We start from the raw sequence: 17,012 nt of genomic DNA, 5'->3' as shown, positions 1-17,012 counted from the left end.
AAGCCGCTGCCCGGGGGCTCAGAGACTTTGGCACAGAGCCCAAGATGCCTGTGCCTTTGATTTAGCCCTTGGAAAAAACAATCACCAATCTTAATATGAAGAATTACAAGTCAAAAGAGTTTAAGTAGAATAATAGGTAGTTTGTCACCAGGTGAAAAATAGATTTTTGAGGTTTTGAAAATGACAGCTCGGGGGTCTCAAGATGGAGGAATTTGGATGTGGCTTGTCCTTTTTCCTCCTTCTTCCTAGCCACCATCTTCTGAGTGATGTTGGCACTTTTAGATTGGTTTAGAGGAGAAGTTCACTGTCTCACATAGGTGATAGGTATTGGGAAGTTATTGTAAATAGTGTACACATAGTTTTGGGTATAAAAAGACAACACTGCCTCTGAGGTGGGCAGTGTGCCTCAACCCAAGCTGCTAGACAGACCTTGGCACGTTGGAGAAAGAATATTATAGATAAGAAACAATAAACAACCTTGAGACCAAGAACAGAAGAGTTCCCACTCCTTCATCAACTGCCGGGCTGGGGAAAGAGACTTTCTAACGCATCTCAGGGTCACTCTGACCAGCAGAGATTCCAAGAGCAAACAGGGAGAAGCACGACTTCAATGACATTTAGAGTTTCCTCCTAGGTACAGAGACAAGGCCATGTGTCTTTCAGCACTATTTATTCAAAGCATTTTACATCACAGCCGTGGCTGTGATTTCAGCAGGGAAACGCCATGACAGGAAATGCAAGGAGGATCCTTCTCTCTGACTCACTCTAGCAGAGAGGCCTTGGCACCAAAGCACCACCACCATTTTTTCCCCCCACTTTTGTCCTTCCTCAGTAATTTTTTGGACACAGGGCTGAGATGGGTGGCACTGAAATGACAGCTCTGACACACAGCTGAAACCATCAGGGCCGGGGGGCATGTGCGACTGTTTTTCTTCTCCAGCAGAACAAGGCAAGCCAGAGTGTTCACACTGATACCAAGCGAGTTCAGCCAAGCCCAAAGGGAGTGCAGCCAAGCCAAGTGCAGCCCAGCAGGCTGGGAGGAAGAGGCAGCAAAGCGGCAGATCCCATTGCCACGGACACGCCCGGCGTGGCGGACTGATGGCAGCGGCAGTGCCAAACAGAGCTCCGCAGGGAGAGACAGACACCCATCACCATCGCCACTGCCACCAGCACTGCCGCAGAGAGGGAGCAGCAAACTGCCACTGCAGGGCCAGAGCTGCTCCCGGCAGCACCAGCAGCCCCCATCTACCATCAGAACCATGCTGGAAGCCCTGGCCATCCTGTCTTTGCTCCAGGGGCCCCGTGTGACACTGCACCTTTCTTGCTTAAGCCATTACCTCTTTCGCACAATTTTCTTCCTATTGTCGTCTACTGCTGCTTTTTTTTTTCCCCTCACTACATTATAACTCTAACATTCTCAGCTTCTCATAGATTGGTTTTTCCATTGTCCCCCTCCATTGTGGTGGAGAAGGGGAGAGAGGAGAGGCTTTCCCTGGACTATCTCAAGAAGAGGACATAGAAAGGAGGGAAGGCCTTAGAAAGAAAAAACAACGCTCAGGATGCCTCTTTGGGAGGGAAGCAAATGTTCAAGTTTCTTAATATCCAGCCACAAATCTCTGGAGTCTTGACAGCCAAGAAGCACAGGAACCTGGAAACCTTGTTGTGAGACACTGGAGGACATTGCTGGCTCAAGCCCTTTCAGGCGCTTGTAGGTGGGGAAAGGGGCAGATCAAGCCTTGCTCTGCTGAGGCCATGCCCTACTCTGCACACCCCACACCCCCAGGCCTGCATCCCAGCCCAGCTGTGGCCGCTGATCCCTGGCACACCAAAGGCTCCACACCTGTGTCTGGAGCCCCTAACCCAGCTCCTAAATGGCCAGGTGAGTGGCAGCCCCATGTGGGGGAAGGCCCCAGGAAAGCCAAAGGCTATTTACCTCGGGATGTGTGGCCACCACATCTCTTGACCCTACCTCCTCTTGGTCTCATTTGCAAGCTGAGCTTCCTATCCCCTTTCAAAGCCTTTCACAGTCTAGTGCTCTGTCAACAGTGCCTCAGTTCCATGGTGGGAATTCTGAAGTCCTTTCAGAGAACAGGTCTGGCTTGCAGTGCATTGCTCTGGATGCCTTAGGAAGTTGCTTTGCCAGCCCTTACCCACTTACTGGCCAAAAAACACATGTGAAAGACTGAAGCTTTGCCAGCTGTGACAGTGCCCCAAAGAGAAGGCAGTTAGGGGCAAAATAAGGAGAATTATTTTGGTGCTGGCACACACATCAGGTACCAGGTGGGTGAGAAAAGCCATCTGTAAATAGCTCAGCTGACAATCAGGGAGGGGAAGGTGCGAAGAAAAGCAGAGGTAGAAATCTCAAAGGAATGAGAGGACTATGGACAGAAGTTGAAACTAGCCAAAAGAAAAAACAACAAAAAAAAAGAGTAATTGGATGAAATACTGATAAAATTCAGCAAGTCTTCTCTTGGTGCTGGATGGTGCATTGGGGGATAGTGTTGGCAGCTTTGGGTGCCCATCCCAAAGCCATCACCTGTTTTCCCTGTGCCCTGACGGGTTCAGACAGGCTGTTGATCTGCATGGCCACTCCCAGTTGGCCCCAGAGTCCTCTCCACTTCATGATCAGCTCACCATAAGTTTTCTGGCTGTCATCCGTTGTGGCTTCTCTTCTCCTGAGCCTTGGTGTTGGTCATTGTTGTCTGATGTGTGGCTGTGTGGTCATTTTTGGCCCGTGCCCTCCAGGACAAACCCCCACACTCCCCCTTTTTTGTTTTATTTAAAATGAAAGGTATAACAATCATAGTAAAAATAATATCTTCTTATACCTAAAACCAACACAATACTTAGTAGATTTTAACTAAACTTGGGAATTAAAATGAACAGGTGGGTTGATATTGCAGACATAAGCAAACAATAAGTAAATACAATTTTCATTTTCCCTCACTTCTCGGGCCCTGACTCCCAGATGGCTCCCCGCCACTTCATTCCCTTTCACTTACCCACAAAACAGAAGAGAACAGAAAATCAAAGCCAAAAGACTTGGGGTGACACCTTTCCCGCGTGGCCTTCAGCAAACACACATGTCAAAAGAAAAGGTTTCATGGGGGACTAGAATGGGGGAACGTTCCGGTGGTGCAGGGCACAGAACTCCTGTGGGGGCAACAGAGTCGGTCCTCCAGCTGTTTTATTCTCAACTTCTATTGTAGCTCTGACCTCTGAAATATGTATTGCAGCAAAAATGGGAGTCTGCTAATACAAGAGGAAAGCAGGGGCAGGGTTGAGGGCAGTCAGAAAGTGGGTTAGGGTAGAATCCAGGACGCCATGGCCGGTGCCGTCCTGACAAGGGGTCAGAAGAGGAGGGGAGATGGCAGATGGCTGGTGGCTCGCCTTTGCTTGCTCTTGAGCAGGTTCCATCTCCTGGCCTGTCCTTCCCAGGGACAATGGGTTCAGGGAAGTGGGGGAAGAACATGAAAACTGGGAAATATTGTGCAACCAAAATTTAAATTTAAATGTAAGTCAAATATACCATCAGTTACCACCAAACATAGCAAAGTAAATGATTTTCAATAATCACGGTATCAAATGTATATTGAAACGATAAACAGGAGACCATGGGAGAGGTTAAAGTCTAGGGGACATTCTTCCAGGCCACAGCCCCAGGAAGTGCCCTAGCAGGCCCACAGGCCTCCACAGTGGCTCAGGCAGGTCCCAACTGCACAAGTTTTCGCTCCCTCATGTTGGCCTTGGTTCCCGTGGCAGAACTTGCCTTCCCGCTGGACACTCACCTGCGCCTGAGCCCCTGGAGAAGCCCGGCTCCCTCCCCCTCTGCCCACAGCCACAGCAGCATCCCCAGCAGTGACACCACTGCTCTGCTCCATTCTGCCCTACTCTGCTCCTCTAGCCACAGCTGCAATGCCTCTATCTCCACAAGAGCTTGTGGCCTGGAGGCACTGAAGGAAGAAGACCTTTGCACGTTTCCAAACCATGCCACAAATCCCCATCCATGTGTCTTCCCACATCGAAGAAACACCTGAGCATTCAGAAGCAAATTTAGAGCTTATTCACAGGGTGAGAACAAAGGGAAGCTTCCAGCACAGTGAAGGTTTTATTTATTATAGTATTTATTTTGCCTATTCGAATAAAGAGACTACGAACTATGAGCTATAATCTAGAAACTACAAACTACGAGCTATAATCTACAAACTACAAACTACAAACTGCAAACAACAACAATGGCCTCTTCCAGGGCTAGTATCTCCTGTTGGCCATAAACTGCTGCGTGGCCATGATCAGAGGCGTCAGCTCGGAGGTCGGCTTGGCTGATGTTACAAACGGATGCTGCCCAAAGAGAAAAAGAAAAACATGAACTTGTACTTTCCTCACAGGCTGAAACAGGCTTTCTCTGGCTACCAGAAAGATACAGAAAGAAGAAAAGGAGGGCATTCTGGGCACCACTGTCTCCACATCCAGGACCTTGCTACATGAGGCAAAATGGCACCCAATCCCACAAATCCGTGACTCCAGATGTCTTCAGCTTAAGGAGATTTGGTCTAGGTGACCTTGAAAGGCTCCTTCCAAGGCATCCTAGGCCAGGATTCTCCTTTGTTTTCCTTTGCAAGCCCCCAGAGGGGAGATTCTTAGGAGCGGGCCCCATCAGACGCCTTGGACTTGAGCAGATGAGGAGCCCCTGGCAGCGGGCAGCTGGCGCAGCCTGCAGCCGCTTTGCCTTTTACCTGCAGCAGTTCCTGGGCAGACCAGCGCCTGTCCTCGTCCCTCTCCAGGCAGCAGTGCAGAAAGTCTCGCAACCACGCCGACTGCTGCCTGGGCTTCTGCAGCTTTGGCCTGCCCCCGCTGCTGATCAGCTCTTGAACCTAGAGAAGAAGGAAATGCCAGGCTCTACCTGTCTCCTTCGCACCCCAAACTGCTCACACACACCCCACGGCACAGGCTCCACTCTCCCGTGGCACTTTACTCCCTGCCAGAGCCTGGCAGATACCTTTCCTACCCCTACTGAAAGAACACAAAGCCACAGGCAGCCATAGCCAGTCCAATAGGCAAAGGCTCTTGCCTTCACCCCTGATTTCACTGGCTGATGGGGACTAAAAGCCCAGCTTTGCCCTTTTGTCAAAGCTTCCGTCAAGCAAAAGGCATCACCATTTTTTGTGCGGTTCGTGCACTGAAATGGCAAGGGGACGATCTGGACAAGGAGCACGAGAGACTATGCAGCCTGGCACCTCTCATTTCCAGGTGTTAGCAAGCTTGCCAGGCAGAAGAATGGGAGCAGATTGTGTTTGGGTGTCAGCAGTATCTGAGAGCAGTTGCAGCGCACCGTGCGGGAGGTTTTCATCCGGTAAGGAGGCGCCCCTTCCACCATCTCGATCCCCACAATGCCAAAGGACCAGATGTCCACTTTGGGGCCATAGAGCTTCCTGGTGAAGATTTCTGGCGCCATCCAGTAAGTGGTCCCAACAGCTGATCTCCGTTTGCTCTGCTCAGCGGTCAGCTGAGCAGCAAGGCCAAAATCAGCTGAGGAGAAAAAACAGGCCAGCGTGAATGAGGAAAGCAAAACAAAGAAATCCCCGCTGTACCAATGTCCAAGAGGGCAGCGTGGAACCCGGCTGCCAGCAAGGGGCCATGCTGCCATTCCTCTGGCCTGCAGCCGAGGAAATACCGAATTGGCCAGTTAGCAAAAGCCCCAGCTTTCAGGCAGTGGCTTTTAGTGCCCTGAAGCTATTAGACTGTAAGTGCCTTGCTTGGGAAGGGACACACGCACAAGCCAAAGGCACTCCTGAGCCCTTGTTCCCAGCAACACCTCCCTGCACCTTGGGGCTCTGCTCTGCACTTGTATCAGGGCAGCCTGGACTGCCACAGGCACCACTGCAGGGAACCGGCAGTCACCCAAAGGCAGCCCCACACCGCAGCCTGCCAGAGCTGAGCCTGGCCAACAACACCCACCCAACTTGACGGATCCGTCCAGACCCAGGAGAATGTTGTGGCTTTTGACGTCCCGGTGGATCACTTGCTTGGAGTGAAGGAAATCCAGGCCTTGCAGGCACTGAGAGAGGAAAAAGAAACACCAGCCTAAGTGGATTTCATCCCACAAGCGGGGAAGTGGCACATCTGCAACACTGCAACATTCCTGGGCCATGCTGAGCCATGGCACGACAGGCTGCTGGCAAGGGCAAGAGCTTGCTGCTCCAACACAAGGACAGCAGTGCCTTTCTAAGTGAGGGTGTGTGTGCTTCTGAAAGAGAAAGGACAATTGTTCCTCCGGCCACTGCCCTGCAACCACAGACTGAAGCAGCACTGCTGCAGTGGCTGTGCTCTCTCCAGCCAGACAAGAGTGGATGCTTTTGCGAACACCCCTTTGGTGCAAGGCTCTCTTGGAGGCTGAGCTCCATGACAGCCCAGTGTGTATCTTTGTCTGTGCCACTTATTTTACATTGTGCCACCAGCAACTTTGCCCGTCCAGGGAAGGAATGCAGCACACACAGGCTCCAGGCAAGTGTTTAGAGAGGCAAACACAAACACACTAGAAGAAGGGCAGGGACACTGGCAGGCACTTCAGATGCTCTTGCTACTGCCAGTCATAAGAGAAAGGCAGCAAGGAGGCTCAGAAGATGAAATCTCTCCTCTCCTTGTCACCCATTTGGAAGGACCATCCCGACCAAGGCATGGGAAGCACAGGCACTATCCCTTACCTCCCGAGAGACAGCTGCTATCTCTCCTTCTGCCAGGCGAGTCTCCCTGATGACATCGTGTAAGGAACCTCCGTCCATGTATTCCATCACGAGCCAGAGTTCCTCGTCCAGCAGGTAGCTGAAAGGAGGAAACAACAGCCTGGAGATGAAGGTGTGGTGTGCACTCACACCACCTGATGGATTCTTGTTTCTGTGTCTCTCTCAGAGGAAGACAGGAGGAAGTGAGCAGTCATTCACTACGCTCTACAGGCCTTGAACTCTGGGCAGTCTAAAACACTGCTTGCTATCCACACCAACGAACAGGCCAAGGGAAATACAATCTGCAGTGCTTCGGCAACACTTCAGACCCATGGGGAAAAAATCCAAGCCCAAAGCCAACAAAACAATGGGGAGAGAGCACAGGAACTTTGAGGCTGTTGGCTCAGTAAGATAGGGCCAAGTCTGGCCTTTGAAAGCGCCCTTCAAACTTGGTATGCCAGGAAAGAGTAATGCAGCCCCAATGCAATCTCCTCCCAAGACACTGTAGATCAGCCCAGAAACAGGAATGAACAGCTCCATCCTCTGCCATCCACCAAAGGAGTGCTTGAACCTCTGGCTTGCAGGATGTGAATGACCTTTCACAGCAGAACAGCAGAACCACTCACCTGTCTACATAGTTGACAAGGTTGGCGTGCTTATTGCCACGCATGACCTGGATTTCATTCAGGCACAGTTCGCTGCTGCTCTCTTGCAGGAGACTAATTTTCTTTATGGCCACCTAAAACGACATGGAAAACCATGAACCAAAGAAGTCCGTGGCACAGGACCACAAGGGCAACATGGAGACAGTGATTATGGGATGATAGTGCTGGGCTGGGCCAAGCTGCCTTGTGACAGGACATCAGACCGCCTGCTCGGGCACCTCCCAGGACACAGAGCCACATAGCCTCTGCCTTGGAAACCTGGCAGAAACACGCTCTAAGCTCTCCACCTCAGACGTCTAACAACACTCACTGTGCCCAGGGCCAGTCTTCTCCCGTGGCCTTACTTTATCATCCCCATGCTCATTCACACACCTCTTACAAGCAGAAAGCCATTTTGTGCCAGTAAAAATGGAGCAAAACTGCTGGGAAACCATTGGCACTTCTAGGGGATTGGATCATTACTCCAGCAGTCACTGGCATTCTCCATGGCACAACAACAAAGCAAACAGTTAGAGATGTGGCAGATAAAATGCTGTCCTAAAAACATCCTGAGGGCTATTCCTCCTAAGATATACAACCCTACATACTTCACAGAAAAAATGCCACAATGATGAAAACATCATTAAGGACACCTCCAAAAACCACAATCCTAGCATTTCCTCACTCCAGGAATTTTCATTCTGCTCCACTCAAATACTTTTCTTCACACCACTGACTTTTGCAATTACTGCCTGACTGTAAAACGAAATAACCCAGGCCATGATCTTCTAGGGATATACACCGGGCTATGAGCAGGGCTTAGGCCCTTGAGAGACTCCTTGCAGACCACTCTGTCTAAGCACAGTTCCAAGGGCAGCACTGCAGGTGCCTACAGAACTATCAGCACGATTCCCATCTATTTGCTAACAGCCAGAAAAGAGAACTCAGGAACCCTGCAGCCCCAAAGAGCAGTGCCATGCTCTGAGACACCACCTGGGCACTAAGACCCAGCCAGCGTGTCCTCCTCTGGCCTCCTTGCATTCCCAGGGGCAGCTGAGAAGGACAAAATCTGTCCCCACTCTATTTGGCAGGGCGGACACTGCTCTGCACTTCATCTGCCTTTGCAGCAAAGCTCTCCTGGCCACCCAAAGCTCAGCCACAGCTCACAGCAGAGGGGAGGGCACTCGAGAGCTGCAGAAGCTGCGGCGCTGCTTGGCGCTTACCTCTTCTCCTGTGGCAGTCTCCACTGCCATGCACACCGTGCCGAAACCCCTAGAAACAAAACAGCAGCGGAGAAAGAAGAAGTCCTTTAGTCCCTGCCACTGCAAGACACTGCAGTCCAATGGCAAATAAGTCCTGGGGCAAACAGTAAATGGAATAGGACAGATTCTCGTGTGGGTCTTTCCCCCCTTTTCTCTTTCTCTATCTGTACATGTGTGGGATTTTTCCAGGAACTTGCCAGTTGGGCCTTCTCCCACTTCTCCCTGGAGCCTGTCTGCCAAAATCAAACACCACTACTGAGGCCTTCTGAGAAGCCTGAGGCCACGGAACAGCCATTGCAGGAAAGCCTCCAGACACAGATCCCTTCTCCAGCTTGCAAGGAAGTTAGTGCCCAGCCACAGCTGCAGCCACAGCCAGAGCGGGGAAAGGCTTCCATTGCTGCACACACAAATGGAGAAGTCCTCAAAACACTGGATCCTTGGACAGCGGCGTTCTGAGTCCAGAGCTCTTCTCAGCTGCTTCTCTTCGGTGCCCCAGACACCTGGAGGACTCTGCTTTTCTGGAGACTTCTTGTACATTTGGCTTCTCACAGGGAAAATGTTGCAAATCAGTCCCATTTCCAGTCAGCAGAGCCGGCTTTCAAAGGGAACAGCTTGGTGGATCCTTTGCAGGAAAGGCCTAAACCCCACAGGATCCACCAGGGTTCTGCCATCAGCCAGATGATGCCTTTTCCTCTGGAGTGCATTGGCACTGGCCATTGCCCTGAAGCTTTGTCTTTTGCCACCTCAGCTACAAAAGAGAGCTGCTTCTTTCATTTCTGCTTTTGGCTGCTAGGCTAGGTGGTGGCCATCCAGACCACTGAATCTTGGTTTCAGCAAAATACTGGAAAGAAATGTTACCCAGAGCTGTTCCCTGACAGCTGTCAGCTGCTGACTTGACCTCTGAGGCAACAAAGTTTCTCCTCCTTTCATTCCCACCCATTCTGTAGTCTTTTGAGACATGCAAAAATGCTCTCTCCTAGGAAGAGCGGCAATCAGGTGCAACAGACTTGAGGGAATGGAGATCTGCCAGGTGCTGCTCTTTGCCGCAGAAAAGACATTGCCAGCGTCCAGGTGTCTTTGCCGCCATGCCTTCGGACCACAGCTGTAAATGCTGACCAGTACTGAGAGATCATCAGGCATCATCCTAACGCAGTGTCTGAACAGCTTTGGAGCTTGCCTGACGTCGCTCTGGGGAGATGTGACACCAGCAAAATGCACAGGCCCTGCCTTTGAAGAAGGAACTGTGGCTGCACTCACCCTTTGCCAATGGTTTCCAGCTCTGTGTATTCAGCCTCAGGATCTCCCTCGCTCACCAGCATCTCTGGAAAAATCCCAAGGAAAGATGCTCACTTCAAAAGAGATCCCACCCTGCAGCAGATCAGAAAGGCAGCCCCACTCTCTGCCACTCTGGGCCCTTTCAACTCAGGCAGTCGGCCAACAACAACACCACTGCACCACCACCACCACCACCACCTCAGAAACAACAGCAGCAAGACGAGCAGCCCTGCAGCACAGATGGCCTGCACCAAACTAGACGTCTAAACTAAAATCTAAGCACGTGCAGAAACAGTCAGAGGATGCAGGGATCAGAAAGCTGTAAGCAAGAGAACTGGTTGTTGTCTAGAAATGTTAAGGGCAGCAGGAATAACAAAACCTTGCTGGTCTTGGCAATCAACACTCTGTGACCTTCAAGCAAAGCTTTAATCCTTGCAATCATCAAAGGCATCCTGGCTCCTGGAATCAATTGTTCTCAACAGCTGCCCTTTGCAGGACAGCAAGAATATTGCAAAGTGCTTCCAGCAGAAGCACAATCTGCAGCTTTGAGCAGGACAATTTTGCCTAAACAATGGCCTTCTGCCTTTCAGGAGCAGCAGCTCATGTTCCAACCTACTGTGCTGGGCCTTAGGAATGAGGTGCCTCAGCCTTTAGGACAGGCCGAGTTCTGAAGATGACCTTGGCCGTGCCCCACAGGAGCTCCTTGAGCGCCTACTCATTGCCTGGGTCACGGCCTCCTGCTCAGCCAGAAACAATCTCTGGTTTGCCTTTTGCCTCCAGGGAAGCTCAGGCAAAGCCAAGCCAGGCTGAGCTGCTCTCAGAGGCAGGAGCAACACCCCGGTGACCCCTCACCACCTCAAAGCACAACAACGGGTCCTGTGTGGAGGCCTCAGGAGCTGGCACTCAGCTGAGGAGGAACAGGAGCTGGGACAGCTCATGCCGACACACGCACACACAGGGCACTGCTCCAGCAGACAAGGATCACAAAGGACGTACTCAGCATGGCCAGGCACTTGTCCTCTGTCCTCTCTCCCAGCTGCTCTCTGCTGCCAGAGGAGCTACTGGTGCTCCAGATGCACGAGCTGCTCCCGCTGCACTTGCCAGCTTGGGGACTGGAGGCTCCTTCAGAGCCTTCTGCTGCAGCTCCTGCAGGTGCCAGGACAGAGGAGGTGGAGCTCTGGGAAAAGAAATGAGTGAGGTCACAAATGTGCCTGGCAGAGGTGCCCCTGCCATCCCATTTCAAATGCAAGCGCCTGGGAAGATGCTGCTGGCCACAGCCAGGGCTCTTCACCTCTCAGCTTTTGCAGCCCGCTTCTCCAGCTCAAGGCCCAAAATCCAAAGGCTGCTTTTACACCATGGACAAAATGACACCACACTCACTGCTAACCAAAGCAGGCACTTACTGATGATGTTTGCTCTGGGCCTGGGCTGACAGCAGGGGCAGGTTCATGAGCACCTTCCTCCTCTTCAGCCTCTTCCTCGCGTGCAGAGGCAGCCAGAGCAGGTGCTGACGCTGCCCTTCTGCTCTGGGGACACACAGCAGCATGAGGGACAGGAAAGAACCTGGCATTCACCACCTCACCTATATTCAGCTACAGGCCCCGCTGCATCTCAGCTGTTCCTTTAGCTACTGACAGCTGCTGTCTGCGCAGGGCCAGGTCCCTCCTGGGGACAGTGTCTCCTCATATCCTGCAAGCTTCTGAACTGCACCTTTGCACTGCTCTCTTCACTGGGGACAGGGAGCCTGCACAGCCACTGGCCACCAAGGGCCTCACTTGTACCCCAGCAGCATGCCAAGACATCCTAATGCTACCTCCTGTCTCTTGCTAAGACAAATTCACAGCCTCTTTCAGAACAGTAGGAAGGTGATCCCTGAACTTCCAAGTTCCAGGCCTCACTGCCTGCGGGAAGGGCAGGAAAGATTCCAGCCCTCAGCATCTTCAGCCAGGCACGGGAGGTGCTGTCTGATCAGAAACTTGCAGCTATGCTTTGCTCCAGCCACAGGACTGCCCAGAGCTGCCACTTACTGATGCTGCATGCTCAGGCCCTGCAGTGGCAGCAGGTACACTTTGCTGGGCATCTTCCTCCCCTTGGGCCTCTTCTTCAGGAAGACACACAGCCACTGGAGGCTCCGAGGTTCCCTCTGGGCTCTGCAGACAGACAGCAGCGTCCTTTATATTCAGCTCTAGACCCAGATGCACTCAGGAGAAAGCATCTGCAGAGAAATGGGATTCTAAGGTGCTCAGACTCAAGTAAAATGGGCCAGCTGGATGGGACTGCGCTCTCTTGTACAGGAGAAATTCCATCATGGCAGCCACCACTTTCAGCTGCTTAAAAGTTCTGGAAAGGAACTGGAGAAAACAGCCCTGGGTCCTCCTGCTGCTGCTGTTGCTGCAAAGGGCCTGGACTGGACTTTCATTCATCCAGCCAGGCTGGCACCGGACTGCAACAGGCCCAGCTCACAGCTTGCTCCGCAATTGCCAAATGCTACCAAGGCCAGAGGCTCCTTTGCCACTCACCCAAAGAGCGGATTCTCTCCAGGCACGGCTGATGTGACCTGCAACACACAAGGGAAAAAGAACCAGATGCTCTAAGAAAACTGCCTGTGCTGGCCATGCCCACCCCAAAGTCAACCCAAAGACAGAGCATTCTGCTTTCACTACACCACTCCAGCAGCATCCCTTGTGGCACACAGCAAGCAAGACAACAGCAGCACAAAATACTGCCTGGTGTCTACCTTGTCTCTCCTCTTTGGCCACTCAACCCATAGAAACTTGAGACTAAGTCTACAAGTGGTTCTCTAACAGTCATTGCTTCTGCCCCACCTCACCCAGCAGTGGCTACAGCTCCTCTCTTTGCTGTATTTCAGTCTTCTCAAGACATTGCATGCAGCAATTGCCATGAGCTTACTGAAAACCTTTCCCCAGGGAGGCTTCACCCAAGTCCCTCTGAGCCATGGTGGCAGTCCTATCATGACACAGCACAGGAACAGCTCCTGTGTGTGGGAGCATACAAGAACTCCTCAAAAATGTCCATCTCAGAGGCCTTTACCAAGCTCATTCTGTGATTTCATCACAGAACAAATGGCTCTTTTAGCGCGCAGGAAGTGTCAAGTTCCACAGGCAAATGCTGGGATGAGGGAATGCAGACAAGAAGCCTTGAACTGAGGGACTTTGCCTCAGTCCTGGAGAGCAGTGCACAGCTTTTACAAGGACTCCTGCCAAGCTCTCCCAGTCTTCCCATCCTGGAAGTTGTCTTGCTTGAGCCAGCAAACTGAGGAGACTCCAGACTCCATTGCCACAGGCCGTGGCACGGCAGGAGCGGAATCCCCGCAGGCTACATCACAAATGCTGCCCATGCCCCACTGGCTAGAGACACGCCCTTCTTAGCTGGAGCTGTGGGCAGGGGCGTTACCCAGCTGAAGGCCTCTTTGTGGCATTTGGGTTTCCATATGCTGCACTGAACAAAAACGTCTACTTACGTGCCAGGTGGGTGAAAAAGTACCCGGAATAAGCCACGGTAAAAGCCGTGAAAGCTGCAGCACACACTCCCTCCATGGCTGGAGCAGTGCTGCTCAATCTGCAAGGGACAAAGCCTGTAGGCAGAAAACAAAAAATCTCAGAGTCCTGCTGGCAGAGACCTCGTCGATCAGCAGGTTCCCCTGCAGTGAGCGTGCCGCAGAGCTGCTCTGCACACTGAGCCCTTCCGGGCCTCGGCACAGCAACTCTGCCTGACAACGCTGCCATGCGGCCGCTGACATCACAATAGCAGTGCCCGGGGCTGCTTTGTGAGTTCATGCACAGAACCACACCTTCTCTACAGATGATGCCAAAAAAAGCCTGCAGCGTTCTCCTCTGCTACAAAGCCACACAAAAAGCCCTCCTAGTCCATCACCTGTTGCTCAAGGCATCTAAGAGTAAAAACACACTAAGCCCCTCTAGCCCACACTGAGAAGCTGAGCCCTGAGAAGGGAGCAGGATGTGAGGAACCACATTAGTGCTCTTTGGCCACTATTGCTTCTGAGCAAAAACCAGAAGGCTTCTTCCAGCGGGACCTCCCTTAGTTCCAGAAAGCAGCAAACTATCAGAACCCAGGAAATTCCTCTGCCTGCCCTGGAGGGCTCAAGCCGCTGCCCGGGGGCTCAGAGACTTTGGCACAGAGCCCAAGATGCCTGTGCCTTTGATTTAGCCCTTGGAAAAAACAATCACCAATCTTAATATGAAGAATTACAAGTCAAAAGAGTTTAAGTAGAATAATAGGTAGTTTGTCACCAGGTGAAAAATAGATTTTTGAGGTTTTGAAAATGACAGCTCGGGGGTCTCAAGATGGAGGAATTTGGATGTGCCTTGTCCTTTTTCCTCCTTCTTCCTAGCCACCATCTTCTGAGTGATGTTGGCACTTTTAGATTGGTTTAGAGGAGAAGTTCACTGTCTCACATAGGTGATAGGTATTGGGAAGTTATTGTAAATAGTGTACACATAGTTTTGGGTATAAAAAGACAACACTGCCTCTGAGGTGGGCAGTGTGCCTCAACCCAAGCTGCTAGACAGACCTTGGCACGTTGGAGAAAGAATATTATAGATAAGAAACAATAAACAACCTTGAGACCAAGAACAGAAGAGTTCCCACTCCTTCATCAACTGCCGGGCTGGGGAAAGAGACTTTCTAACGCATCTCAGGGTCACTCTGACCAGCAGAGATTCCAAGAGCAAACAGGGAGAAGCACGACTTCAATGACATTTAGAGTTTCCTCCTAGGTACAGAGACAAGGCCATGTGTCTTTCAGCACTATTTATTCAAAGCATTTTACATCACAGCCGTGGCTGTGATTTCAGCAGGGAAACGCCATGACAGGAAATGCAAGGAGGATCCTTCTCTCTGACTCACTCTAGCAGAGAGGCCTTGGCACCAAAGCACCACCACCATTTTTTCCCCCCACTTTTGTCCTTCCTCAGTAATTTTTTGGACACAGGGCTGAGATGGGTGGCACTGAAATGACAGCTCTGACACACAGCTGAAACCATCAGGGCCGGGGGGCATGTGCGACTGTTTTTCTTCTCCAGCAGAACAAGGCAAGCCAGAGTGTTCACACTGATACCAAGCGAGTTCAGCCAAGCCCAAAGGGAGTGCAGCCAAGCCAAGTGCAGCCCAGCAGGCTGGGAGGAAGAGGCAGCAAAGCGGCAGATCCCATTGCCACGGACACGCCCGGCGTGGCGGACTGATGGCAGCGGCAGTGCCAAACAGAGCTCCGCAGGGAGAGACAGACACCCATCACCATCGCCACTGCCACCAGCACTGCCGCAGAGAGGGAGCAGCAAACTGCCACTGCAGGGCCAGAGCTGCTCCCGGCAGCACCAGCAGCCCCCATCTACCATCAGAACCATGCTGGAAGCCCTGGCCATCCTGTCTTTGCTCCAGGGGCCCCGTGTGACACTGCACCTTTCTTGCTTAAGCCATTACCTCTTTCGCACAATTTTCTTCCTATTGTCGTCTACTGCTGCTTTTTTTTTTCCCCTCACTACATTATAACTCTAACATTCTCAGCTTCTCATAGATTGGTTTTTCCATTGTCCCCCTCCATTGTGGTGGAGAAGGGGAGAGAGGAGAGGCTTTCCCTGGACTATCTCAAGAAGAGGACATAGAAAGGAGGGAAGGCCTTAGAAAGAAAAAACAACGCTCAGGATGCCTCTTTGGGAGGGAAGCAAATGTTCAAGTTTCTTAATATCCAGCCACAAATCTCTGGAGTCTTGACAGCCAAGAAGCACAGGAACCTGGAAACCTTGTTGTGAGACACTGGAGGACATTGCTGGCTCAAGCCCTTTCAGGCGCTTGTAGGTGGGGAAAGGGGCAGATCAAGCCTTGCTCTGCTGAGGCCATGCCCTACTCTGCACACCCCACACCCCCAGGCCTGCATCCCAGCCCAGCTGTGGCCGCTGATCCCTGGCACACCAAAGGCTCCACACCTGTGTCTGGAGCCCCTAACCCAGCTCCTAAATGGCCAGGTGAGTGGCAGCCCCATGTGGGGGAAGGCCCCAGGAAAGCCAAAGGCTATTTACCTCGGGATGTGTGGCCACCACATCTCTTGACCCTACCTCCTCTTGGTCTCATTTGCAAGCTGAGCTTCCTATCCCCTTTCAAAGCCTTTCACAGTCTAGTGCTCTGTCAACAGTGCCTCAGTTCCATGGTGGGAATTCTGAAGTCCTTTCAGAGAACAGGTCTGGCTTGCAGTGCATTGCTCTGGATGCCTTAGGAAGTTGCTTTGCCAGCCCTTACCCACTTACTGGCCAAAAAACACATGTGAAAGACTGAAGCTTTGCCAGCTGTGACAGTGCCCCAAAGAGAAGGCAGTTAGGGGCAAAATAAGGAGAATTATTTTGGTGCTGGCACACACATCAGGTACCAGGTGGGTGAGAAAAGCCATCTGTAAATAGCTCAGCTGACAATCAGGGAGGGGAAGGTGCGAAGAAAAGCAGAGGTAGAAATCTCAAAGGAATGAGAGGACTATGGACAGAAGTTGAAACTAGCCAAAAGAAAAAACAACAAAAAAAAAGAGTAATTGGATGAAATACTGATAAAATTCAGCAAGTCTTCTCTTGGTGCTGGATGGTGCATTGGGGGATAGTGTTGGCAGCTTTGGGTGCCCATCCCAAAGCCATCACCTGTTTTCCCTGTGCCCTGACGGGTTCAGACAGGCTGTTGATCTGCATGGCCACTCCCAGTTGGCCCCAGAGTCCTCTCCACTTCATGATCAGCTCACCATAAGTTTTCTGGCTGTCATCCGTTGTGGCTTCTCTTCTCCTGAGGCTTGGTGTTGGTCATTGTTGTCTGATGTGTGGCTGTGTGGTCATTTTTGGCCCGTGCCCTCCAGGACAAACCCCCACACTCCCCCTTTTTTGTTTTATTTAAAATGAAAGGTATAACAATCATAGTAAAAATAATATCTTCTTATACCTAAAACCAACACAATACTTAGTAGATTTTAACTAAACTTGGGAATTAAAATGAACAGGTGGGTTGATATTGCAGACATAAGCAAACAATAAGTAAATACAATTTTCATTTTCCCTCACTTCTCGGGCCCTGACTCCCAGATGGCTCCCCGCCACTTC

At 51.5% G+C, this 17,012-nt stretch overlaps 1 protein-coding gene across 1 annotated transcript; it reads right to left on the bottom strand.

Moving 5' to 3' along the window:
* Window positions 1-4,251: 4,251 nt before the first annotated feature.
* On the bottom strand, window positions 4,252-13,460 carry LOC129133187 (serine/threonine-protein kinase PAK 3-like). Its single transcript, XM_077172168.1, has 12 exons — window positions 13,385-13,460; window positions 12,423-12,460; window positions 11,931-12,053; window positions 10,900-11,080; window positions 9,886-9,949; window positions 8,590-8,638; window positions 7,349-7,461; window positions 6,705-6,822; window positions 5,959-6,058; window positions 5,333-5,529; window positions 4,737-4,874; window positions 4,252-4,341 (listed from the first exon to the last, which is right to left on the bottom strand). The coding sequence occupies exons 1-12, from the start codon at window positions 13,458-13,460 to the stop codon at window positions 4,252-4,254; spliced, it is 1,287 nt and encodes a 428-aa protein (XP_077028283.1).
* Between the last annotated feature and the right edge of the window lie 3,552 nt (window positions 13,461-17,012).

The sequence above is a fragment of the Agelaius phoeniceus genome, chromosome Z, assembly GCF_051311805.1.
Source record: "Agelaius phoeniceus isolate bAgePho1 chromosome Z, bAgePho1.hap1, whole genome shotgun sequence".
In the NCBI taxonomy this organism is placed as follows: domain Eukaryota; kingdom Metazoa; phylum Chordata; class Aves; order Passeriformes; family Icteridae; genus Agelaius; species Agelaius phoeniceus.
Note: the sequence above shows the minus strand (reverse complement) of the source record. Positions and strands in the feature narration are given on the sequence as shown.